We start from the raw sequence: 26,595 nt of genomic DNA, 5'->3' as shown, positions 1-26,595 counted from the left end.
TTTCAAAATATATTAGATTTGGTTTTTATTGTAGAGCACACATATCAGGGCAAAGTGCTGCACACACAACTACAAATCATTTTTGGGAAAAAAGCTGTAAAAAAAATAAAACTGCAACTGCTTTAATTATGCAGTCCCGACTTGAGAAATCCACGCTGGGAAAGGAGTTCTGGCCCCTGAGAGGGGCTTCTTGATGGTGGCTGCCCCAGATTTCTGCAGCCTATGAGGTCTCAGGCCCAGACCTCTGTACACAAAGCCCCAAAGTGGTGGTAGCCTGGCTGCTAGGAGGACCTCTGCTCTTGGCAAGCCTGAGTCCTGGCCTGGCTGACAAGAAGACATTCCTAATGAATCTAGATCCACAAAACCTTGCTGCCTTCCAGGATCCGAGTGGGTAGAAACTACCAAAGACTTTACGTTTTTTCTGATTATTATTTTTTTAAAGCCCCTTCACCAACTCCCACGCTCTGAGGCAGAAGAGGCACCAGCCCAGTCTGCAGGCCTGAGCTCTGGCCTTAAATGCATGCTGCTGGCGGACAGAGCAGGCAGGCGCCTTCCTAGAAGGATGACATGAAGAGAAGGCCCAAGCTGGCCAATGGAGAAGGAAAGGGAAAGGAAGAAGCCAGGAGACCAAAGGGCGGAGGGGAACTCAAAACAAAACAAAAACCCTACCACACACCACAACAATTTTCCATACCCCAAATGCTAGACTTGGAAGGACACCAGTCCCTCTAGCTAGAAACAATTCCTAAAACTGACCCAACGTGGCAAGTCTAACTGTTCCAAATAATCACACACATATGCTCAAAAGGAGCAACCAGCAAAGAAGTGTGCTCTTGACAAGAGAGATCAGGACCACTGCATTAGCCCCTCGGCAGCCCAAGGAAATGTGGACAGAGCAGGCTAGTGGGTGTGGGTGGAGGAAGCCTGGGGGGCTTAACAAATAGCTTTGGGATGTCAGGGGCTGGCACTGTTTAAGCCCTTGCCCAGGCAACCTGAACAACTCTGTCGCAGGAGGAAGAAAGGGTGTTTGCATGAGCTTGCAGGGTGTGGACGGCAGGTGAGAAGTGGAGAACAGCAGGCGCAATGTAGAGCCCGTGAGGCTCCAGACCTCAACCAAGTGCAGACATCAGTGGAGGAAAGGGGCAGGCAGAAGACTGAACTTTGTTTAGAACACTGCGAAGATTTACACTGAAAGCAAAAGAATTTTCTTAACCAAAATATTTTGTTGCTTTTAAATAAACCCAGCCTGATATAGCCTCACTTAAAGATGGCTGCTCTGCTCCACCACCTCTACCAGCCACTCTAGCATCAGCCTCTGTCCCCTACAGATGCCAACAGCCTTTCCATCCATACCAAGACTATGAGAACCTAGGTCCTGGCCAATTCTATTCCTCAGCCTTAACAGGCAACAAAACCAAGGAAAAATATATAGAATCAAAAAATAAAACACCCCCCCTCCCGCCAAAAAACAAAAACAAAACCCTCAAAACAAAAGGAGGGGCACTACATAGGATTAGCCAGAGTTCCCAGGAGGGCGGCAGGTAGACCTCAGTGCCGCCGCATCTTCACCTTTCGGGCAGGGCTGCCTGCCGCCTCAGAGCAGTCCTCTGAGGACTCGTAGGACTTGCGCCAGTAGTTCTCAGAGCTGAAGCTACCCCTCCGCCGGTGTGTGGGCAGCAGCACTGAGCGCCGGTTCTCTTCCTTGTCCATCTCCAGGATCCGTGGCCTGCAAGGAAAGGGAGGTAGGGCATTATCTGAGGCTAGCAGAAGGGGCCTGGCTTTACTGCTGTACTTGGTCTCATCCTTGGGATGGGTCATTCCAGCTCAGTGGTCCTCAATGAAGGGTAGTCCTGGCAGAGGCCCTGGTATTGGAGGTTCTTGCCCACTAAGTGCCAGTGACCACCTCAGTCTTTGGGACATTTCCCAATTACCCTGTGGGGTCTGCCTGGCTCGGAGTCTGGTGCCCCAGGACACTGCAAGGGCTCCTGGACAGATGTCTTCCCTACCACAGCCTCAAGACCCTGCATGGTTCTGCCACCTACCTTTACTTCCCAACCCTACCCACTTTCTCTCTCACAGGCCTCCCAACACCCCCTTTTCTACACACCAACCCCATGAAACCACAAAGCTCTTTTCTGTCTCAGGGTTTAGCCCATACAGTATTTCCCCCCTAGAATGCTCTTCCATGTCTTTCTTACCCTTTTGAAATCTACTTAAAGGTTACCTCTTCAGAAACCTTCCTTAACACTTAAAAAATTTTTTGTTAAATTATCTCCTCAAATTCCTTTTATCCAACTCTTTTTGCAGTAAGTCCCTAGTTCACTATCATCCAAGTCCCAAGATTCCTTCCTGACATCTAAGTATAATTCTACACGGGCATCTGTCTGGGTGAGACTGAACAAGGAAAATCATGGGAAAGCCATGATATTCCCATTTCTAAGTCTCTGCCTGACCCCTTCTCTCTCGGAGTACAGGCAGTTGGCCAGGGTTAGGTGGGAATGTCACCAATGCCACCAACCCAGAGGAACCAGACATTAAGCTTTTGAAAGGGTGAGCAAGCCAAGGCTCCTAAACAGCCTGCCCCAGGCTTCTCCACACATCTCACCCTGCAGCCAGGTCATGGGGCTGCTTTGCTGGCCTTTGCTGAGGGTCCTAAGCTGAGTACCTGTGGGCAGCATCAGGGTCTGCCTTGCGGTGGGACCGCTTGGGTTTCAGAGCAGGGTCCCTGTTGTTTCCTGACAGGCGATCTGAAGCATAGCTGGGTGGTAACACGGAGCTGCTCAGGGACTTTGTTTCCAACCGGGGTGCATCTAATCTCGTCCTGCAAAGGAAACATGCATGGGGTCACCAAAGGGCCTCTCTGGTGAAGGTGTGGGGAACCATCAAACCAATTCTCTGGCTAGGCCAAGTGGGAGCCAGCTGGACCTGGAATCCAGTTAGTCTCTGCTCTGTACCTCAATTTCCTTGAGTTTCAACTAGAGATTGTCTAATTGACTTTCAAAGATCCTCCTCAAGTCCACGTTTAGGAGTAAGGAATGGGAACATTTCTGTTTAGAGACTCCCAATGATAGGTTGTGCTACCCTAGGAGAAAGATACCAGGGCTCGGTCTCAGCTGAACAAAGCAGCCTCACCTTACTCCACTTGGACCCAAAGGTTCTCTGGGGCCATCTACTTCACTTGCCAGAGGACCAAAGGCCCCACTCGTAGGTCCCAACACAGGAAGGATCCCTGGTCCAGACCTGTAGAGGGGCTGGAGAGAAAGAGAACTGAAGCTACCCTATCTTCTCACTGCACAGACAGGGATGCTGAGACTGAGTGGCAGAGCCAGGGTGGGGAACCTAGGTCCACCACACAATCATAAACAGGTACCTGGCAGTTTCTGCTCATTCCAAGATGCTGACAAGGTAGAGGCCAGAGGGCTTTTGAAGGCACAGTCCCCACCCAGCACCAGGTACAAGGCTTCAAGGAATGCAATGCCTAGTAAAGGGAAGGCATACGAATACAGATGAGGAAGAGGATGATGGAGAAGCTGGGTAGAGATAACTCAGGGCAGTGATCCAAGTCCTTCATGAAGCCAGACCAAAAGGGAGCTGGCCTGGAAAACCTCAGAGAAGCCCTTAGGCTCCTTGTGTGGTACAGAGAAGGCTGGCAAGTCAGGCAGGTAGAAGCAAAGGGCAGGAGAAGGACCCATGTAACAGACTGGGTGGGAAGTGATGGGCCGCAACTAGCAGAGGCCCTGAAGGTTATCTTTTTCAGGGTCTGCTAAACACAAAGTAGTAACTTAGTTCTGAAGTAGGGGCTGTGGTCAGGGCAGGACTCTAAGGATACTACTCACCAGGATCCTAAGGGAAAGTAAGCAGGAGGGAAATCCAAGAATTGCCTTGGGCTAAGCTGCTTGATATCCTTGGTAACAACTATATCTGGTCCTCACAGTTCCCCCCATTCCTCATGGCTGCTTCCTCACCTTCCACTGGCTGGCCTGCCATACATAGATGGGAAGGATCAGAAAGGCAGTAAGTCATGCACCCTGCAAGTCTCAGGGAAAAGTTTAAAGCCAAAGTGAGACTTAAAGCCTGACAGGCAATAGTTACTCCGAACCTGGGCAGGGTATCTCTCTCCTAAAGGAAGCAGGGGCATCTCCTTCTTCCAGCTGGGAACCAATATTCTGATGCCTCAGGCCCAAACTGGTGGGTAGGTAGGTAGGACAGGCATCCCTATCCCTTTGCTTTGGCCTTGCAGAGGGGGATGCCAGAAGGCCCAGCTGCAGCAAGTGGCCCTCTAGTCTCAGGCTCCACTCTGGACTGCTCCAGACTCATGGATGCAGAACCTAGCACCAAGAGGAGGAAGATCTAGTCTTGGCACTACTACTCAGAGTCCAGGGTAATCACAATCCTTCCTCAGGACTCAGTTTCCCCATATGAGCAAAGGACAGAAATGGGACTGGCTCTGTCTTCTTTCAGCTGAAAGTCTAAGGAATTGAAGGCAAGTTGCCTCCTTCAAGGCTGGAATTCTCTGGGTAGAGGTGGTACTGGGCAACTACCAAAGATGAGGATGTGAAATAGAATTGCTCTTTAAAAAAAAAAGTGTTTTGCTCTGTCACCCAGTCTGGAGGACAGTGGTATGATCACAACCATAACTCACTGTAGCCTTAAACTCTTAGGCTCAAGGGATCCACCTGCCCAAGCCTTGCAAGAAGCTGGGACTACAAACATGGGCCACCATGCTGGGCTAATGGTTTTTATTTTTTGGAGAGACAGGGTACCACTATTTTGCCTAGACTGGTCTCTAACTCCTCTAAGCGATCCTCCCACCTCAGCCTCCCAAAGTGTTGAAATTACAGGTATGAACCATTAAGCCCAGGTCCTGATGAGCTTTTTATTTTCATTTTTTCTTTTTTTGAGACAGGGGCTCATTCTGTCGCCTAGGCTGGAGTGCAGCGGCATGATCTTGGCTCACTGCAACTTCAAGAGATACTCCCATCTCAGTCTTCTGAGTAGCTGAGATTACAGGTACATGCTGCCATACTCAGCTAATTTTTATATTTTCAGTAGAGATGGCATTTCACCATGTTGGCCAGGCTGGTCTCTAACACTTGGGCTCAAGTGATCTGCCCACTCCAGCCTCTCAAAGTGCAAGGTTTATAGGCATGAGCCATCATGCCTGGCCCAATGACCTTTACTTTACCAGGCCTTGTGCCACCAAGTTGAGAAGTCCAGGTGGCAGAGATAAGACTAAAATGTTAGCCATGCTTGACTTAAAGGACTCTAAGGGCCTCACTGAAGAAAGTCTCTCCTCTGGTACCCATAAAGCCAAGGCACCCCATATTCAGGGCAGGAAGGCCCCTGTGTGCCCCAAAAGCCCCAGTGAAGCCCTGGTGGGGGCACTCTGGAGTTGTTTCTTCGGATGAATAATGGATGGTAAGAAAAAAGCAGAGCCACCAAGATGAGAGCTCCTAACACATCCCCTGGGGCGTTACAAGTACATCTCATAACAGCTGGAGAATCTCCTGCCCTCCCTACACTTCCAAAAACTCACTAAGCTGCAGGATGCCAGGCTAGAGCTTAACTCCAAGCCCTGTGACCACCAGTAGCTTAACTTCAGAACATACCCCTGTTAAAAGGCAACCAACTCCCATGGCGCAGGCCAGGTCCTCAGGGTTTAGCAGAGAGTGCCACAAATTTGGATCCAGGAGGCCCAGTTCTAGTAGGTCTGGACCCAGGTCTCCTAAGGTGGCAACAGGAATGAAGATCAGTCAGTATTCAAAGATCAGAGCAAGGCACCTCAGACATGTGAGGTGAGGGTTGACCATGATACCCAGAGAGGTCACCCACAGTGTCAGAACAAAGCAGGGACAAGGGAGGTCACAACAAAGGATGGCTGTAGCACTAATATGTGAACCAAAGGGAAGGGACTGGGTTGATCTTATCCTACGTCCTTGAAAAAAGCTGCTGGGGTGAATTACTCCCCCTGTAGGGGTTGGAGAGCAAAGCTAAATCCTAGAGCAAGTCACTAGCTTGAGTCATAAAGCTACTACCTACTGATGGTTTCTGGGGCCAGGCACAGTGGCACACACCTGTAATCCCAGCACTTTGGGAGGCCAAGGTAGAAGGATTACTTGAAGCCAGGAGTTTCAGACCAACCTGGGAAACAAAGCAAGACCTTGTGTCTACTTAAAAAAAATAAAGGGCCGGGCACAGTGGCTCACACCTGTAATCCCAGCACTTTGGGAGGCTGAGGCAGGTGGATCACAAGGTCAAGAGATCGAGACCATCCTGGTCAACATGGTGAAACCCGTCTCTACTAAAAATACAAAAAATTAGCTGGGCATGGTGGCGCATGCCTGTAATCCCAGCTACTCAGGAGGCTGAGGCAGGAGAATTGCCTGAACCCAGGAGGCGGAGGTTGCGGTGAGCCGAGATCGCGCCATTGCACTCCAGCCTGGGTAACAAGAGCGAAACTCTGTCTAAAAAAAAAAAAAATATATATATATATATATATATATATATTTTTTTTTTTAAATTAAAAAATAAAGCGCAGGTGGGCCCTCCTCAGTGCAGCAGAGCACTGTGCAAGTGGTAGCACCACTATTTCTGGGAAAATGGAAAACCAGCCTGCACTCAGGCCACCATGACCCTCGAGCAAGGGGAGTCCCCACTCCATTACCAACTTCTCTCCTACTTCTGGCTCCACCTTCACCAAGCACCCTTGTGCTAAATGCCTGGCTTTCCAATAAAGCAAGGAGGCAGACAGAGACCAATGTTGTGGGCCTATCCAAGCACCCTCTGGCCAAATTAGTAACCTGGGCCCCTAGGGCTAACATCTAAGCTTCAGCACCTTTGAGTATCAGACTCCCACAAAGCTCAGGCCTGTACCTCGCTGGCTCTCCTGCAATAATACCCATTCTCCTCACGGGACTCTCCCCATCCATCTTCCACCAGCCTCCTGCCAACAGCAGGGCTTTCTTTAACCCCTACCCTGCTCTCTCCACAGAGCAGTTCTGAAAGGTGTTAACAGCTTGCTATGACCAGAAGAACCTAAAAGCACATGAAGTATATCACCTAAAAAGGAGGAGCCCCATGTACACGCTCCTGGGCTCCCAGAAGATCTCACCCATACACAGGCCAGCAAGATCTGTGTATGGGTGTCCAGGCCCCAAGTGGAGCATTTCTAAATCATTCAGACTAGTTACTACAATGTCATAACTTCAGTGCATACTGGCCAAGGTCCAGGAGCCAGGGCTCCATGCCAGCCCAACAAGAGGACCAGTATCACATCTCCCCAGCTTAGGCCTGGAAAGGTATCAATGTCATCCTCCCGTCTTGGAGGTCACTGAACGCCACACCTGGGGTTCCCCTACCTGGGTCACTGAACGCCACACCTCTGGGTTTCCCTTCCCTTCTACTCCATGTGCTTCTGCTCACACTATACCTCCACTGAGCACAGCCTTCCTCATCTGCTACCATCAAGATCAGAGAAGAGGTATGGTGAGGAAGAAGGAAGGTATGGTGAGAAAGAGAGAAGGTATGATGAGGAAGAGGCTAGGAGAAGCCCATCCAGTATTCACAAGTTTAACCACAACTTACTTATTTTTTAAATTTTTTGAAATGTCTCAATATATTTAATTACTTCTTGAAACACTTGGTTAATTTTTTAATTAAAAAAAAATTTTTTTTTTTTTTTTGAGACAGAGTCTCACTCTGTAGCCCAAGCTGGAGTGCAGTCGCATGATCTTGGCTCACTGAAACCTCTGCCTCCCGGGCTCAAGCGATTCTCATGCCTCAGCCTCCTGAGTAGCTGGGACCACAGGCACACGTTACCGTGCCCAGCTAATTTTTTGTATTTTAGTAGAGATGGGTTTTCACCGTGTTGCCCAGGGTGGGCTCAAACTCCTTAGCTCGGGCAATCCAAAGGCCTTGGCCTCCCAAAGTGCTGGGATTACAGGCGTGAGCCACCCTACCTGACCTAATTTTGTAAAGACAGGGCTTCACTTTTTTTGTCTGGCCTCAAGTGATACTCCTGCCTCGGCCTCCTCAAGTGCTGAGATTACTACAACTGCGACCACTGCACCCAGTCAGGAATAATTTAGAAGACAACCGAGTATTCACAAGTTTAACCACAAGTGCCCCAATTTACAGGTGCTCAGGTAAGATTGGATTCAGAGAAGAGTGGCAGAGCCATGGCAGAAGCCCAAGCCTGTCACCTCCCTGGTGATCCCATTGCCCCCATATTCCTTGGGCAGGCAACAGACACATCAGAACAGTCAGGCTGCCAAATGGACAAGGTGTATGCATGTGGACACAGACTTACTGAACCAGGGAACAAATGTGAGCTAAACCTAACCAGAGGAGACACAAATCATGATGAAAGGAGAAACACCAAGCCCTGGTCAGAGAATCCAAGAGCTAGCCACACCTCACCCCATTGCCGAAGAACAAGGTCCAGTGAGCCCTCCATTTCCTTCCACTGTGCATCTATCCACTGAGCCTTACATTCAGGTTAGGTCCAGCTTCTTCCAGCAGGGTTACCAACGATTACAGAGAAAAGACTTGCATGTTGCGTAGCTTGCTCTCGGTCAGTTGGGAGACAGGAGCATTCGGGGAAGTTTTAGGGGCGCTGATGCACCTCAAGAAGCCCACCAGTTTGTAGCTGCTGCCTCACCCTCCTCTCTGTAGAGTGCTCCTTAGATACTCAAAACACTTTCCCCAATTAGCACAGCTCTCTAATTGCACAGAAGAGGCAAGAAAGCCCTTCTATATTGGAGCTCCAGTTTACTAACTCAAAGCATACATCCCAATGACATATTGGGGGAAAGGGTGGGATATGGGGTACTCCACTGTGCAAACCACCAAGGGACCACAAGACCCAGGTTACAGATCTCACTCAGTCATTTACTGGCTAAGTTGTGAACCCAAACATTATAACACGAGGGACAGTCTGAGAATTCCACTTCTAGGGAGGCTCTTAAAAGGTCACTTGGCCAGGCGCAGTGGCTCACACCTGTAATCCCAGCACCTTGGAAGGCCAAGGCGGGCAGACCATGAGGTCAGGAGTTCGGGACCAGCCTGGCCAACATGGTGAAACCCAGTCTTTACTAAAACTACAAAAATTAGCTGGGCATTGTGGTGAACACCTGTAATCCCAGCTACTGGGGAGGCTGAGGCAAGAGAATCGCTTAAACCCACAAGGCGGAGGTTGTAGTTAGCCGAGATCATGCCACTGCACTCCAGCCTGGGTGACAGAGAAAGACTTTGTCTCAAAAAAAAAAATAAAAAAAAAAGGTCATTTTTGGCAGACAGGATGGCTCATGCCTGTAATCCCATAATCCCAGCACATTGGGAGGCTGAAGCGGGTGGATCATGAGGTCAGGAGTTCAAGATCAGCCTGGCCAACATGATGAAACCCGGTCTCCCCGTCTCTACTAAAAATCAACAAATTAGCCAGGTGTGGTGGTGGTGGGCACCTGTAATCCCAGCTACTCAGGAGGGTGAGGCAGAAAATTGCTTGAACCCAGGAGGTGGAGGTTGCAGTGAGCCAAGATCACGTCACTGCACTCCCGCATGGGTGACAGAGCGAGAGACTCTGTCTCAAAAAAAAAAAAAAAAAAGTCACTTCCAGCCTCCCTGTGAGAAATAAGGGTACACATATGTGCACGAAGACTTGGCACCACCCATGTTCACAGGAGCTGCATTTTGTCCAACCAGAAAGCACTTGGCAGCTGCCCACCCATTTTGTTCCATGAGGCCCTCAGAAAGACCTTGCCAGCTATGACTGACCTAAGCTGGTGACAGAGCCTCCAGGGTCTCTCCCAGCAGCCTGTGCAATCTTTATCTGAACTTATAAGAAGGCAGGACTGGCTCTAACTTCTCTACCATAAGCAGGGCCAGGCTCAATGCCTAGATTCTACCCACTGTAACACAACCTCACCAGAAGACATCAAATCAGTCAGGTACCTTCCAAGGCTACATCCTACTTATCTCTGGGCAATGCCTGGGCCAAGATGCTCCCCCAGCCCCCCCCCATTTTTTTTTTTTTTGAGGCAGAGTCTTGCTCTGTTGCCAGGCTGGAGTGCAGTGGTGTGATCACAACTAACTGTAAGCCCCACCTCCTGGGTTCAAGCGATTCTCCTGCCTCAGCGTCCTGAGTAGCTGGGACTACAGGCACATGCCACCACACCCAGCTCATTTTTGTATTGTTAGTAAAGACGGAGTTTCCATGTTGGCCAGGATGGTCTCAATCTCTTGATCTCGTGATCCACTTGCCTTGGCCTCCCAAAGTGCTGGAATTACAGGTGTGAGCCACCGGGCCTGGTCAATGCTCCCCCTTTTTAACTTGTCACAACCTGTGCTTTGCTAAGACAAGCCCCGTGTAGGTGCTACTCTGGAGCTGCTCCTCACTGGCCTGAATTGTTCTCCATACTAGCTGATGCCTCCTCTGGGATGCACCTAATGCTAGGCCCCGGATGAACTGGGATCTCCTTACTCCTACAGAATGCAGATTTAAAAATTCACAATAGCAAGCAAGTGTATGAGCTGTGACAGTCCAAACAGGGATGTGTGTGGGTGTGTGCTAAAAGGGCTTTAGGTGTGTATATGATGCTTTCTGCATGTCAAAATGGTCAACCTAAGCCATGAAGAATGACTAGGTTATTTGAGGAGTTGGTTATCATGTAGGTTATTTGGGAAGTTGAAGTATGAATCAGAAGATGAACTTGTTAGATGAGAAGGTACTCCCAACGGAGGCCACACTGCCACAAGAGTCCAGGACAAAAGTCCACGAACCATAATAGAAGGTGTAGATAGTTTAGAGCTCCCCACAGCTGTGTACTTCCCTAGCTCAGCTGCCTGGAGAAGCTGGGACATCTTCCCACTCCTCTCCAGTTCCCTTACACCAAAGCTCTGTGCTTCTGCCTTCCAGCCCAGTCTGTGAATGGCTCCTTGGCCGACTCAAGTCAGAAGGTAGAAGAGCCTCAGTCACCCAACAACAGCCATTCCCAAGGACAGGCCACTGCCAGGGGCCCAGCTGGTCAAAAAGCTTCCTAGGGAGCTGATTAATGGTGCAAACTCCTAGCTGTGCTAAGGAACATCTGACTCACCTGGACTGGGCAGCCAGGTATGGGAGTCACCATTCAAGAAAAAAGTAGGCTGAGTGCAGTGGCTCACACCTGTAATCCCAGCACTTTGGGAGGTCGAAGTGGGCAGATTACCTGAGTTTGAGACGAGCGTGGCCAATCTGGAGAAACCCCATCTCTATTAAAAATACAAAAAAAAATTAGCCGGACATTGTGGCGGTCGCCTGTAATCCCAACTACTCGGGAGGCTGAGGCAAGAGAATCACCTGAACTGGGAAGTCAGAGGTTGCAGTGAGCCAAGATTGCACCATTGCACTCCAGTCTGGGCGAGAGTGAAACTCCATCTCAAAAAAAAAAAAAAAAAAAGCAGCAGCCGGAAGACTGACACTCCAGCTATTGCCACTACCACCTGCACGTCCAGCTAAGATTTCCCCAAAATAAGCTATTTTGAGAGGCTGAGAGGAACACTTGGGAAGTTACTGCTCTGGTTCTATATAATATTAGAATTTCCTCTCCAGGTTCCTGGCCTGGGCTTGAACCCAGGATGCAACCCATCCCTGGCTGCAGTTGGAGGCACCACGTACAGCCTGAGAAGAAATGACCGGGGAGGAGAGGCTGGAAGAGTGCTACAGTCTGGACTCCATTATTTCTGAGTTCTGGCCTATGCTGGGAATCACAGAAAAATAAAGTATAAGGCAGATAAAAATAAAGTATAAGGCAGATAAAAACCATTCCCTTCCTCTGATCAATTATGGGAATATTCTTAGGCTAGAAAAGAGGCTGCCAACTACCAAGGTGACCCAAGTTTCTAGAGATCCCATATGTGTCCAGTGCTCTGCCTGTACCATAGGACTGTCCTACAGGTCTGGATCATACCCATCTACTACAGTTAAAACAGAGACTAAAAGTTTTGACCTGACAAAGTGGCAAAGCCACACCAAAGATACTTCATCACTACATTATTTTGGAGTTACGGGCCCAAAGGCCAGGATGCCAAAGTTATTGTTTACTAAAGTTGATGAGCCAGAAAAAACTTAGAGAGCCCCCAATGACCAAAGCTGGAACAACTTGGGCATAAAATAAATTCCCGGGAGTCCGTATTTATATATAAATTATTGAATAAATGAGGGAGAGTGGACCAATACCCTCCGCAGAAGAATTCCAAATAATTCACGTGGATGTTCCCCTTCAAGGAGATGGTGCTAACTCCCCCACTCTTTTTTTTTTTTCTTTTTATGAGACAGGGTTTCACCATGTTGGTCAGGCTGCTCTTGAACTCCCGACCTCAGGTGATCCGCCTGCCTCAGCCTCCCAAAGTGCTGGGATTACAGGCGTGAGCCACCGCACGTGGCCTACCCCCACTCTTTTAACTGTGGGTATGAATGAATGACTTCCTTCCTAAGGGTACAGTATGGACAGGGAAAAACAGTAATTTTACAGTGGAAAACCTGACAAACACTGCATCAGCCAGGTGATCAGTATCAACAGTAAGTTATATTGATAGTATGTATCCTTGGTATATAGTAAAAATGGCACAAACTTTACTATAGAAACATCAGACAAATCCTGAGAGATGTTTGATACAACACCTAACCAGTCAATATCATCAAGAATAAGGCAGGCTGGGTGGGCTGGGTGTGGTGGCTCGTACCTGTAATCTCAGAACTCTGGGAGGCCAAGACAGGCAGATCACTTGAGGTTAGAAGTTAGAGACCAACATGGGGAAACCCCATCTCTACAAAAAAATACAAAAAATATTAGCTGGGTGTTGTGGCACATGCATATAATCCCAGCTACTCAGGAGTCTGAAGCATGAGAATCACTTAAACCTGGGAGGCGATGGTTACAGTGAGCTGAGATGGTGCCACTGCACTCCAGCCTGGGCAACAGAGTGAGACCCTGTCTCAAAAAAAAAAAGCAAAGTCTGGGAAACTATCACAGCCAAGAGGGGCCTAAGATGATATGTCAACTAAATGTAATGTGCAATCTTGGGACAGAAAAAGGACATTAGAAAAACATAAGGAAAACTAAAGTATGGACTTTAGTTCATTACATATCAATATTAGATTCTTAATTGTAATAAACATCAAACCAATGAAAAATTAACAAATAGAGGAAATGGGATGCAGAATACATGGGAACTCTACTATCACAATTATCTATAAATCTAACACTATGCTAAAACAATAAAGTTTAATAAAAAGAAGGGAAGAGGAAGAAGAAAGAAAAAGACAGCAAGTTATACTGGTCAAGCCTAAGTCTACATGCTTGTTTTGCTCTGCTCACTGACTTCTATGACTCTGGGTAATCACCTATCCTCTCTGGGACTCTATTTAAAAGACAGGCTTGAGCCAGATATGGTGGCACATGCCTGTAGTCACAGCTATTCGGGAGGCTGAAGTGGGAAGATAGCCTGAGTCCAGGATTTTAAGGATGCAGTGAGCTAAGACGGCACCAATGCATTCCAGCCTGAGCAAGAGTAAGACCTTTAAAAAAAAAAAAAAAAATGCGGGGTATAGGGGCATACTTGTCTTGATCCAATGTCTATGGGGCTATGGCCTCTTCCACTCACCTCATGAAAGAAAGAAATGCTGGTGAAGCCAAGCTTGTTGATGTTAATTAGTGCATCCCTGATTCCCTCCCCAGAAGAGCCACAAGCCATGACTCTGCTGAATACTGCATCCTAACCTCTCACCCTTGTCTCTTCTCTTTACTCCCTGTTCCTCTCAGCAGTGAAAACCCAGGCATTTTTAAAGCAGGCTGCTAAAAGCACAGTCTAAAAATAATCACCAAGAGTATATGTGACAAGAACCAAGGAGGTAAGGAATAGAGGTTAAAGGGTAGGGTGGGGTTTGGAAGAATGCTGCCCAAATCTTGTCACAAATAGTGGGATCATATGCTTTTGCTCAGTCCTAAACTCCCTAAATAGCCAGACAACTTAATTTTCTGATAAAAAGACAAAACAACTTTATCCTCACAGGATTCAAATAAAAAGTAAGAGAACTTAACAGTTCTGCTCTCCACTCTGCCATGCCACTGATACATAAGAGCTGAGTTCTAAGTGGACCCAGAGCTACATCTCCGGACAGGCCTGCAGGTGCGGCAGAAGGTCAAGACATCAAGGCACTTACTTCCTGAGGATGATGACCGCTCGGCGCTCCTTGATGTCCTGAGGCCGTATGCAGTGAGTGATTTCATCAGCAGCATATCCACTGAAAAGAAACACAGAACATGTGACCATGAAGAGTAGACAGACAACCGGAGTTCCTGGGGGATATAACAGGACAAAAATGTGACCTAGGTCTTATGGCTGCTCTCTACCCATTACTTAAGAGGCTCAAGGATCTACATGGAAGGGAATATCATATTAAGCTCCAGGATGCTTTTGCTCAGAAACTGTAATACTCAAGGAAAAACCTGGTATAAAGCAAAGGAGACCCCTCTGGCCACTTAAGGCAGAGGCTTGAAGTAAGACTCTCCCTGAACAGGCCAGGAGCCCTTTCTTAAAAGGGTACTCCAGAGAGTACACTGCATCTCCTCTCCTCATTCTCCCTTCCTTTAGAAGGCAGAAGAAAAAGGCTTTCTCTTGCCGAGAAAGCCAAGGCAGCCACAGACAGCCGAGTCACCAGGGAGAACTAGGACTGCCTAATTTCAAAAGAGACTGTCTACTTGAAGCCTCCATTTAGGGGGATCCAAAATGTTGAAGACAGCTGTGTTTTAATATTTTAAGAATTCCTGGCTGGGTGTGGTGGTTCACGCCTGTAACCCCAGCACTCTGGCAGGCTGAGGTGGGCGGTCACCTGAAGTCAGGAGTTTGAGACCAGTCTGGCCAACATGGTGAAACCCCATTATCTCTACTAAAAACACAAAAATTAGCCAGGTGTGGGGGTGGGCACCTGTAATCCCAGCTACTCAGGAGGCTGAGGCAGGAGAATCACTTGAACCCAGGAGGCAGAGGCTGCAGTGAGCTGAGGTCATGCCACTGCACTCCAGCAGCCTGGGCAACAGAGCGAGACTCTGTCTCAATTTAAAAAAAAAAAAAAGAATTTCCATCATACTCAGATATCCATTTATTTTCAACAAGTTATATGACTTTTAAAACTGCCTGAAGACCAATTAATGTGGGTATATGACTGTCCTCTTCTCAGTTAGCGTCATTCCAATTTGAAACTCTGGAAGCAAGCTCTGAGCTTCCTAAGCCCCTCACATGCTCACTGGGAGCATGGCAACCATAAGCCACATCCACTTCAAGTTTCTCTACTGAGCTGCAGCAGTTCTACACACCCAGAAACTCACTCAGCCACAGGCCCAATGGGATGAGTCCGGCTTAGTTTCCCTACCTGCCCCAGGACCACAAACCCTTCTCTCATGGCTGCTGATCAGCTCCCTTTTCAAGGGCTAGTTGTACAGACACAAACTTAGGAGGGACCCCTCAAGATGCCAGGCTGGCCAAACCTCGGAGCTAATAACTGGATGCACGAACCAATAAGAGATAAAAACCCAGACTGCTTCAGGCTTAGCCTTAAGGAAGCACCTCTGATTTGGAAATCTGACTTGAGACAGAGTCTCACTCTGTCACCAGGTTGGAGTGCAGTGGCATGATCTCAGCTTACTGCAACCTCCACCTCCCAGTTTCAAGCGATTCTTCTACCTCAGCCTCCCAAGTAGCTGGGACTACAAGCGCACACCACCACATCCATCTAAGTTTTGTATTTTTAGTAGAGGCGGGGTTTCACTATGTTGGCCAGGCTGGTCTTGAACTCCTGATCTTGTGATTTGCCTGCCTTGGCTTCCTAAAGTGTGAACCACCATGCCCAGTCCAAATCTTTATTTCATAGATTCCACCCTCTCCCTCAAGTTGCTCCTAGACAAGAATTTTTCAAAATTTTCTCCGTGAACACCAGTCCCATAAGAGACAGTGGACAGAGTGTCTCAAAGTGCTAGGATTACAGTGGTGGCTCACACCTGTAATCCCAGCACTCTGGGAGGCCAAGGTAGGCAGGTCACCTGAGGTTAGGAGTTTGTGACCAGTCTGGCCAACATAGTGAAACTCCGTCTCTACAAGAATACAAAAATTAGCCGGGCATGATGGCAGGTGCCTGTAATCCCAGCTACTGGGGAGGCTGAGGCAGGAGAATCGCTGAACCCAGAAGATAGAAGTTGCAGTGAGCTGAGATCACACCACTGCACTCCAGTGTGGGTGACAGTGAGACTCCCGTCTCAAAAAAAAAACAAACAAACAAAAAAAAAGAGACAGTAGACAAATGTCTAGTCAAATCAATTTGTAAAATACTGATTAGTTTCAAAAAGCATTAACATATGTAAAGCACATGAGAATTACTACAGCAAAAGAACCCACAGACTTTAACTGAGCACTAAACAAAGAACCTTCTCTCAAATAATACCTATTAATATCTGTCAGCCCACAACAAAAAGTAACACAAAGGAGTTAGGGAGTTGAAGAGACTTGGGTTCAAAGGTGAGCTTTGTCTCCTACTAGCTTTGTGACCTTTGTTAAATCACATGCTGAACCTAAAAACCTGTTTTACAGTTTCTTCATCTATAATAAGGAGAACAGTAGGTTCTTGGGTATTTTGTTCTGCTTGGTAACTTAACTGTTCTTTTACTGCTACTAAAGATTATAAGCTTTTTTTTTTTTTTTTTTCCTGAGACGGAGTTTCGCTCGTTACCCAGGCTGGAGTGCAATGGTGCGATCTCGGCTCACCGCAACCTCCGCCTCCTGGGTTCAAGTAATTCTCCTGCCTCAGCCTCCCAAGTAGCTGGGACTACAGGCCTGCACCACCATGCCCAGCTAATTTTTTTGTATTTTTAGTAGAGACGGGGTTTCACTGTGTTGACCAGTATGGTCTCGATCTCTTGACCTCGTGATCCACCCGCCTCGGCCTCCCAAAGTGCTGGGATTATAGGCGTAAGCAACCGCGCCCGGCCTATAAGCTTTTAAAAAGGGGGACAGGGCCTTCTACCTTCCAGGCAGAATTACAGTAGTACAGGACTACATGGTTGATGGTGGTGAGAGGTGCACCTGCAGGGCTGTTGCGGGAATTTAAGTCAGATAATCCAGGGTACATGACACCCAACAATCTTTACTAAGCACTCTAACAAAAGTCAGAGGGCCCTGGACTATCCTGGGGCAAGCCAGAACCCTGGATTCAGCATCTGTCAGAGACACGGTCTGGGCTCCTCCTGCCAGTAGTGGGAGCCTCCTAGGCCCCAGTTCCGGAGCTAGAAACTCTAGTTCTCATTGAATGCTTTTGTCATTCTGCACTGGGGGAATGGGGGTTTAGACTGCAAGACAGTCCCATAAATACACACAGGACTTTCCCAAAGAACTGTCAAATGTCCCAAAAGCACATTTTCTTTTGGGGGGACAGGGGGTTTTGCTCTGTCGCCCAGGCTGGAGTGCAGTGGCACGATCTTGGCTCACTGTAACCTCCACTTCCCAGGTTCCAGCAATTATCCTACCTCAGGTGTACCCATCACACCCAGTTAATTTTTGTATGTTCAGTGAAGAGGGTTTCCCCATGTTGGCCAGTCTGGTCTCAAACTCCTGATCTCATGTGATCCACCCACCTTGGCCTCCCAAAGTACTGAGATTATATGTGCTTGGCCCCAAAGGCACATTTCTAAGTCTTGAATCTGCAGTGCTGGCTACAGGCAACCTTCCCTGCCATTAACAAGTGTTATCAATCTGTCTGACTTGGCTAAATGCATAACCAAGGGCCCTGACTTCCCATCTCCAACAGGGAACCACCTTTTTTTTTTTTTTAAAGAGACGGGGTTTCACCATATTGGTCAGACTGGTCTCGAACTCCTGACCTCAGGTGATCCACCCACCTTGGCCTCCCAAAGTGCTGGGAATACAGGCGTGAGTCATGGCACCCGGCCTGAACCACTTTTCTTAATGCAGTTCTGGAGAAAATCCAGATGTTTGTCAAAGCTTGACTGCCTGCACGATCCCTGCCCCCATCCCCCAAAGGGCTCTAGAACAAACAATAAGCCAAGTTAGGTTCCTGCCACGGAGCCTAGGCCTTGGAAGAATTGGTGTATAGGTAAGGCTGCACAGGCCCACAAAAATGACTTTGGCACTGACCCAACCTGGAAGGCTCATTAGTACTGGCCTTCTAGAACTTCCTAGCAGCTGTGACACAGCCCACTGACCCTTCCTCAAGAGTACTGGCCAGCTCTGGCAACATGAGCTCAAAGTCCTGATTAAGGGAAGCTCTTCTGGCCAACCTCACGAAGTATCGAGCAGAGACCACAGGGCATTATTTACTATTAAGGAAACTACCTGCTACAAGAGAAACTGTCTAAAAGTCTTAGTCTGCCAACTTGAAATTTAATATGCCCTGGGTCCAGCCCTACTGCTGGCATGAAGAAAAGTTCCAGGACCGCCTGCTCTTTTGTTTTCACAGTGAAAGGAGAGGAGGAAATACCTTATGCTGTCCAGTTTACCTGCTCCCTGCTTGAGATGAGCCCCCAGCCACCACAACACTGACTAGTATGCTGCAAATGTCAAGACCAACAGAGCCCAGCTCTGTCACCCACAGTGACTCTCAAAGGAGCTGAAATGTCTGTCTCCTCTTCTGGGAGTCTTGCCCTGATTCCCCAGGCTGAGTGTCCCCTATACTGCTCAACCACACCCTCTCATGCTTCTCTGCTACTCCATCTGGCCTTGTGGAGATTGTGTCTTCCCTTCAAGACAAAGCTCTTCAAAGGCCTCGCTCATCCCTGCACAGAGGACATTAAATGAAATGTGTGTTGAGCTGAACTATACTACCACTTAGAACCTGTTTCTGCCTCTGCAGAACAAAGATGACAGCAAGCCCCTCCTCAAAAGATTAGGTGCAGATTAAATGAGATGTCTGAAAGACTCTTTATAAGGGACTATGCAGGACTGTACATCTCTCCTTTAGGGGCCAGTCTTGGAAACTGAGTTGTTATGACACATTTCCAAGATGGCCACCATTTCCCATCTACTCCATGCCACGCCTAGGCCAGGATAAACCAGAGATGGAGGGACTGGCCAAGATCCCAGCCTGGTGACTGCTTCTCTCCGGCTAGGGCTGCTTTCCTTACTGACAGGCCCACAGGACCAAGAAGGTCAGCTTTGGGGGCAGCAGGCCAACCACCTTGACACAGGGGCAGAACTGTGAGCTCCAGCTCTATTATTTATCAGATCCAAGCCTCCAAGATGACACATGGCCTTACTTTATGAGAAATCCTGGTGCTTTCTGAAGCCAGAGGGAAGGTCAACCTGCTGAGCCCCAATTCTGTTTACACCAAGGTAAAGATAGTACTAAACACAGAAGACAGCCCATCTCCTGACACTTTTAGCTAAATTTCAAGCATTCAGTAACATGACAAAGATTCAACTTTCTATAACAACTCTATGGTATCAGTAGACCAGTTTTGCAGATGAGGAAAACTGAGGCCCCAAAAAGATTGAGTAATTTGCCCAAGGTCAAACAGTTAAAATGGTGGTGCTGTAACTCCAACCAAGTTTGCCATCAAACTTTCTGGACTCTGTCATGGGAAGCCCATCTGTGTTTCCTGGTAACAACCCTGCCCTGGGGGCCTTGCTGGCCTCACCAAAGGGCACATGCATACCTACTAGCCCCATGGAAAAGATTTGCAATGATGAGCCTATATCCCCAAAGGGCTAGCACTGTATCAGCTATGGCTACCCACCAACTGGCCAGCCAGCTCTGATTTTTTTTTTTTTTTTTTTTTGAGATGGAGTCTCACTCTAATGCCCAGGCTGGAGTGCAATGGCTTGATCTCGGCTCACCGCAACCTCTGCCTCCTAGGTTCAAGTGATTCTCCTGCCTCAGCCTCCTGAGTAGCTGTGATTACAGGTGTGCACCACCACGCCTGGCTAATTTCTGTATTTTTAACAGAGATGGGGTTTCACCATGTTGGCCAGGCTGGTCTAAAACTCCTGATCTCGTGATCTGCCTGCCTTGGCTTCCCAAAGTGCTGGGATTACAGGCGTGAGCCTCCGTGCCGGCCAGCTCTGAAATTTTTATGGCCTATTTATTCTCTGCTTGCTCTGAGCTTCATGATTGAGACCATGGATCATTGCTAGCTTCCTTTCTTTTGCTGCCCTCTGCCTTCTTGTCAGGCCTCGGCAGCAGCAAGGGCAGCCAACTCCCAGGCCCAGAGCTCCTCCTGACGGTGCACAGCCCTGACTTCATCCTGTGGTTCCTCCCCCTCCAGTGGAATCAGAAAGAGTCCACACAGGAGATGTGGCCTAGGACCTATCTGCCCTACTTTTCCAACTATTTTAAGCCAGAAAGCTAAATTTTGCTTTCAACCAGCTGAACAAGATCAGCCTTTATCCCAGAACTGACAGGGGTGCCCACTCCACCCAATACCAACTGTTAACTGGAAAAGTCACAGGCTGAGCTCACCAGTGCATGACCCATGGTTGGGTGATACACAGTCATTTCCAGACGGCTGGCTTAGGCCTAGGTCTCTGGGCATGTGGCCACCACACCACAGACCATGTAGCAATGATTAAAGAAGCCAGCAAGCAAACAATTAGCCTTGAGGTAATTATTCTAATTAATCCAATCGGAGTCTGTTTTAATCTGCCCCATTCAGCCAACAGAGAACAGGAGAAGGAATGACAGATGGAGTGATGTGAAGGTAAAAAATATTTCCCTAGAGGACAGCATTAAGAGGGGACCCACCCAGGCCTAACATGCGAAGGTTACAAAAACAATTGCCAACTAGGTTTGGAAAGGAATTTGAAACACTTCCAGAAGATTCCATGACGCCTTGCTCTAAATGCCCAGGTTTAGACACTGCTGAGTCAATGTTTGCGACGCACCAACATCCATGCTGATTACTATTAAATATAAAATTGTATTCCTGCCATGTTGTCTTGGACGGGTACAGACACCATTGCCACCACCACCAACTGAAGTCTGACTAAGATGCTTACTACTAGACTAGAATCCCTCTCTATCTGCACGGCACCACTGTTTTCACCGGTCCTCCCTTCCAATCTGCAGCTTTACTGCTCATCGCCTCTGAGTTAGGATCTGTACCAGGAAACAAGAGAAAGCATCACTTCTTACCAGTTTACATGCAGGATTTGATGAGGTGCACTACTAATAGGCAGGTGTTCATCCACCTGCAAACCAGGTAAGCTAGGTAAGCAGCTGTGAGAAGATTTAATTAGTGGAAGGGTCCAGACTCTAGAGCAGTGACTCTCAACTAAGGATGATTCTGCACTTCCCCTGCCCCAGCATTTGGCAGTGTCTGGAGACTTTCTGGTTGTTATAAAAAACACTACTGGTACCTAGGAGATAGAGGCCAGGAATGCGGCTACAGTCTACAATGCCTGAACAGCCGCACACAATGAAGAATTATCGAGCCCCAAATAACAATAGCACTGTTGAGAAGCCCTGATCTAGAGTTCACCAGAGCATCCTCAACCACAATCTCTGTCTCTACTAATGAACTCCATCTGCCTCCCATCAACATCCAGCCACTCTTACCTATGGCTACTCCTGCTACTGCAGCCAAAGACACTGCTGTTGTATACTTTCTCCATCTTTCTCTACTTGGCTCATTCCTAGTCACTTTTCAAATTCCAGTTCACTTCCTCCCCAAAACTTCCATCACTCCAAAGTGGGAAAGATGTCCCCCCGTTCAGTGTGCTTCTGTGGTTACCTTCCTGGGCCATAATTTACCCACCTGCCTGAAGCCTCCACGGGGCTTGAACTCCATGAAGGGAAGTAACCATGTTTCAGGCTCCACCAAATCCCTAGTTCCTTCCCCAATGAGAGAGCGGGGATCACTGAGTGGTTGTATATGAAAGCAATCACCCATTTAAGTACCTACCCTGTGGCAGGCCCTATCTTAGACAATAAATAACCACATTTCATTCTAATAGGCTTCGGAAGCTGGCATCATCCCCACTTACAGATGGGAAAGCCAGCTCAGAGAACGCCTACAAGATCCTAAAGCAAAAGAGAGAAAAGCTGGATTCAAAGCCTGGGGCAGCACTTTTCAGGACATGGCTGAGCCTCCCACACTAACTCCACAGCCAAGTCTGAATCCAGAAGAGGTTGACAGGGACTGAGAAAGCTTTAGGACTATTCTGAGGAAAATTCTTTTCCTGATGATGCAATCCTGTTGCTGATCACTAACAGACCTGCATACTAAGAACTCAAAACTTCTGTTCTTCAGTCCAGGGTGTGCGTGTGTTAAGGAGAGGAGGAGTCCCAAAACCAAAAATTCCTTGTGATCTCATTAAGCACCAGACCACTACTAGACCTCCTGACAACCACCGTGAGGGCCAATGACTACACAGAAAATATCCCAGTAAGAGACCAAATGGTCCTTGTGTGAGGTCGTTTTAGCACTGACAACCCTTCAATGGAGTCAGACCCCAACCTGCCTTACACACTGAGCACTGTGGGAGGGTGTGTCTTGGAAATTCCTTAAAATCTTAAAGCATTCTGCCAAGACATCCATCTGGAAAAGCCATGCAGATCTGAGAAGCTCAGAAGCCCATAAGAAGGCATCTGACAGGTAGGTTGTCCTCCAGGTTTCAGATGCCTAAGGAGCCAAAGTATTGCTTCTGCTACTACTGACAGGAAGTCTTAGCACAAGGCTCTGCTGCCATCCCCAACATGGAAGCAGCCTCAGCTGCTCGACTCAAATGAGATAGATGGCCTGCCCTTATGATAAAAGAAGGTTCCAGGGATCCTGCTGCTCCTCATGACTTTGGCCCTATCGACTCACTTCAGAACCTGAGCTGCTCACCACAAAAGCCCAGTGTGCCCTCATCCTGTATTTGGTGGTGGTCAACCAAGCTGCTCTGAAAACAGCTGCAGTCTAGACCTAAGAGGTTTTGGGGATTACTGAATTACATTACTAGGTTTACCTTTTTCACGACTGGAGGAGGCAGCTTCCAAGTAAGTTTTCACTTCACATAAACAGCAGAGGTGTTCCCACTGGCAACCTCCTCTGGGGGCCAGAGCACTGAGCTAATTCTCAGTAGGACCTGGGACCAAATATAGGCCAAAAGCCTAAGTTCTGCTGCTCATGCAACTATAAGGCCAAACAGACCTGGTCAAGAGACCAGCTGTATTCTGTTGTATTCAGTCCTGACTACAGGTAACATGTTCTTACAAAGAACTGATGGGCTCTTTTGCAGCCAAGAGGGAAGAATTCTAAGAGTGTGCTGCTCTCTATTCCTAGCCCAACCACTAATTTGTCCAACTCCAGGGAAGTCACTCCCCCTCCTGGGAATGGAGAATGTGCTTCAATTAAATAATCTCTGGGGCCTTTGCCCGTGACTATTTTCTCTGTTAAGGAATCCATGAACATTTTCTGTTAAGGAAACCAAAAATGACAGAACAGGAAAGACTTTTAGATAGTAAATTCAAAGAACATTTTTTAAAAGTATAGATTTGGAAATGGAAGGCCAGAACGGAAAACTAAAAAATCAAAGGGAAACGTCTTAGCCTTTTGAAAAGATGGCGTTCAATGAATTCTCAGCCAAGTCAGTGATCCCGTCAAACCTGCCTTCGGGCACAGGATTTCCACATCAGTTCCCTGAGCCCTATTTTCTTGCTACAGGTATTTAAACACAGAACCCTTCTCTTGCTCCTACTGGGCTGCTGCTTTCTGGGCCAGGGTGGGTAGCTAAGGCAGCAGGCGCAGGGCCGCCCCCTCCACCCAGGTGGGTTACCTGAGCACAGTCACGCTCCCTCTGCGCACCGGCAGGGAAAGCACTGGTTCCGACACCCGAATAGGCTTGAACTGGAACTTGCAGCCGAAGCATAGCGCAGAATCGCTAAAGAAGGACACGGACACGATAGGGCGCTCGAAGATGTGGATGGGGTCCACGTGAGACACGATGCAGCCGCCGGGCTGATAGTCGTTGATGACGGCGCTGTTGACGAAGCCCTCGGGGATGACGCGGTGCTCCACCAGCTTTTGGATCACCAGCTGGTGCACCCACTCGGGGATCTCGTCCACGTCGCCCGGCGGGTAGAGGCGCTCCTGGCCGGGCCCGCGCTTCTGCAGCTGGGCGCCGTAAGTGTAGCCTTCGCCAAAGAAGTACTTGTTGCGCAGTGGGGCCCGGTCCACCGTGTGCTCGTTGTACAGGCCCTTCTCAGCGCGGGACACCACCTCGTCGATGCGGGCCTCGATCTTGGCGCACTCGTCCTGGCTGAAGAGGCGCATCTGGCGGATGCCGCTCTTCACCTTGCGCGCCTCCTCCTCCTTCTGCAGCTGCTGCTCCTCGTAGTCGCTGCGCTCGGGGTCCGAGTCCTCCTGATACTTGCGCTTGGCCCCGGACACCGGGTAATGTTCGGCGGCGGCGGCGGCCGCGGCTGCGGCAGCTACGGCGGCGGCAGCTGCAGCGGCGGCCTCCCGGCTGCCGGCCTTGTAGTTGTCCCGGGACGTCATGGACTTGAGCTTCTCACGCAGGTCTGTGTAGCCGCTGGCGGCCGCCATGGCCCCCACGACGCTGCTCTAGGGTCCTCCGGGGCGGGCGGGGCAGCCGGGCATGGCTCTAGGGGTACGCGCCCCGGGGACCCCGGAGGGAAAGGGGGTCCTTAGCGCCGAACTCCCATACGTGGGCTGGAGACCCGGCGGGGGGCGTCGAGGGTCTGGGCGTGGGTTCGGGCCTCAGGGGCGGCGGGTCATGAAACGACAACGGGGCTTTTTCCTCCTCCACCTTCTCCACGTCCCGGGGGGCAGGGGCGCCGGCAGCGCCTCATGCCGCGGAGGGCTGCTGTGGAGACGCGGCCCGACTCCCGACCAGACCCTCGGACGCCCGGCCCGGCCCGTACTTTAAAGCTCTCCTCACGACGTCACGGGCCGCCAGCCCGACGTCCGCCAGCGCCGCTCCTTAGCGGGTTCCTCACCGCGCAAGCGTAGTGCTGCCGGCCACGGCGGCTCCGCGGGCTACAGGCATGCGCGTGCGTGCAGGCCCGGTCGGCAGAGGCGCCGGCGCAAGCGCAGACCGGGACCGCTAGCCATCCGCCGCCCCTCCCCCACTCGCTGAGGGGCTTCGAGGGAGCGCTCTCAAAACAGCAACCTGTCTCCACGCCGCGCCGCCTCCAGGACCGAAGGGCTCCCTCTACAGGGTGCGCTCACACAGCCAACAGTGTCGCCCTGCCGCGTCACGGCATCGTCCGAATGTCGGCAGACGCCTCAACCCCAGCGTGCAATCACCGGGGAACCGCCACAACCCAGGCCGCCCCGTTACCTCCCCCTTTGGCACTTCCACTTCTTTAATTGGGCCGTCGGCCATGCGCGGGGCAGGCCCTGACTGGAGTTTCTGGAAATCGGTTGGTAATCATGTCCGTCAATCAGGCAGTCTCCTAGGCTACTAAGTCCGTCACTAAATTAGCGGCTGGGAGAGCAGCGAGGACCTCTAAAGGGGAAATGGGTGGCTGAATAAGTGCCTGAATGGAGACTCCGCTGAGGAAAGCCCTCAGGATGCCTAAGGAAACTTCTGAAACCCGCGAAAACTTCTCAGATTGCGGGACCGAGAGCACCCGGCCCCAGCTCGGAATCCAGATAGGAATGTCAGGCAGAAGCCGGACGCGCGTTGTAGGGGTACAAGCCAGTCTGCTGCCGCGGCCGCCGCCGCCCGGAGCAGACGTTCCGCGAGTCACGTCCCAGTGACGGCTGGCGCGGGGGCGCGCTGGGGTGGTGTCGAGCCTCCTGGGTGCTGGAGATGGGCGTGGAGGCACCTCCTCCGGGAACGGCGCAAGAAAACTCCAGGAAGCGAACGGGAGCAAGGATAAAGCTAAGCTATAATGACTGAAGTCAATTCGAAAAAGTTTTGAAGCAGTCAGCAAAGGCGTGGCCGGGCGCGGGGTCTCACTCCTGTAATCCCAGCACTTTGCAAGGCCAAGGCGGACGGATCACTTGAGCCCAGGAGTTCGAGACCAACCTGGCCAACATGGCGACACCATCTCTACAATAAAATTTAAAAAATGAGCTGGGCGTGGTGGCGCGCGCCTGTGGTCCCAGCTACTCGGGAGGCAGAGATGGGAGGGTTACTTGAACCCAGGAGCTCGAGGCTGCAGAGAGCCGAGATTGGTCCACTGCACTCCCGCCTGGGCGGCAGAGCTCCAAAACAAAACAGAAAGGCGTGGCTGTGCAGGATGCACTGGAGGGCTTCAACAAATGAGGGGTTCTGCTAAAAAATCTCCCATGTCTCCCCAGGATAAAGTCCAGCTGCTTTATTTGGCGCTCAAAGCCTTTCTTCAAGACTCTTAGGGCCTTGCCGCCTCTCCCCTCTTTCCACCTACGCTGAGCCCCAGCCCTGTCCTCATCCTGTAAGCCAGGTCTACAAACATACTGTGTCTCACCTCCTGGCCTTCGCCCAGGCTGTTTGCACCACCTGGAATGCCAGTTCCTTATCACCCGTCTCTTTTTATTTTTATTTTTATTTTTTGGGCAAAGTCTCTGTTGCCCAGGCTGGAATGAAGTGGTGCAATCTTCTCTGACTGCAACCTCGACCTCC

At 49.6% G+C, this 26,595-nt stretch overlaps 1 protein-coding gene across 1 annotated transcript; it reads right to left on the bottom strand.

Moving 5' to 3' along the window:
- ALKBH5 (alkB homolog 5, RNA demethylase) lies at positions 1-24,980 on the bottom strand. The gene is made up of 4 exons (XM_012438777.2): positions 23,800-24,980; positions 14,201-14,281; positions 2,666-2,821; positions 1-1,726 (listed from the first exon to the last, which is right to left on the bottom strand). Exons 1-4 carry the CDS (start codon positions 24,567-24,569, stop codon positions 1,549-1,551), a joined length of 1,185 nt encoding a protein of 394 aa, XP_012294200.1. The 5' UTR covers positions 24,570-24,980; the 3' UTR covers positions 1-1,548.
- Positions 24,981-26,595: the final 1,615 nt, after the last annotated feature.

Source organism: Aotus nancymaae, unplaced genomic scaffold (assembly GCF_030222135.1).
Source record: "Aotus nancymaae isolate 86718 unplaced genomic scaffold, 86718_ANA_hifiasm-v0.15.2.pri h1tg000018l, whole genome shotgun sequence".
NCBI lineage: Eukaryota > Metazoa > Chordata > Mammalia > Primates > Aotidae > Aotus > Aotus nancymaae.
The sequence above is the reverse complement of the archived record's forward strand: the minus strand, read 5'-3'. Positions and strand labels throughout refer to the sequence as shown.

What these genes read in the sequence shown, in the direction of transcription:
- ALKBH5 (XM_012438777.2), bottom strand. Translation starts at nt 24,569, where the DNA reads ATGGCGGCCGCCAGCGGCTACACAGACCTGCGTGAGAAGCTCAAGTCC. An exon ending in GGGAGCGTGACTGTGCTCAG is followed by an intron (nt 14,282 to 23,799) that starts GTAACCCACCTG and finishes GTTTCTTTTCAG; the next exon opens with TGGATATGCTGCTGATGAAA. An exon ending in GCGGTCATCATCCTCAGGAA is followed by an intron (nt 2,822 to 14,200) that starts GTAAGTGCCTTG and finishes TTTCCTTTGCAG; the next exon opens with GACGAGATTAGATGCACCCC.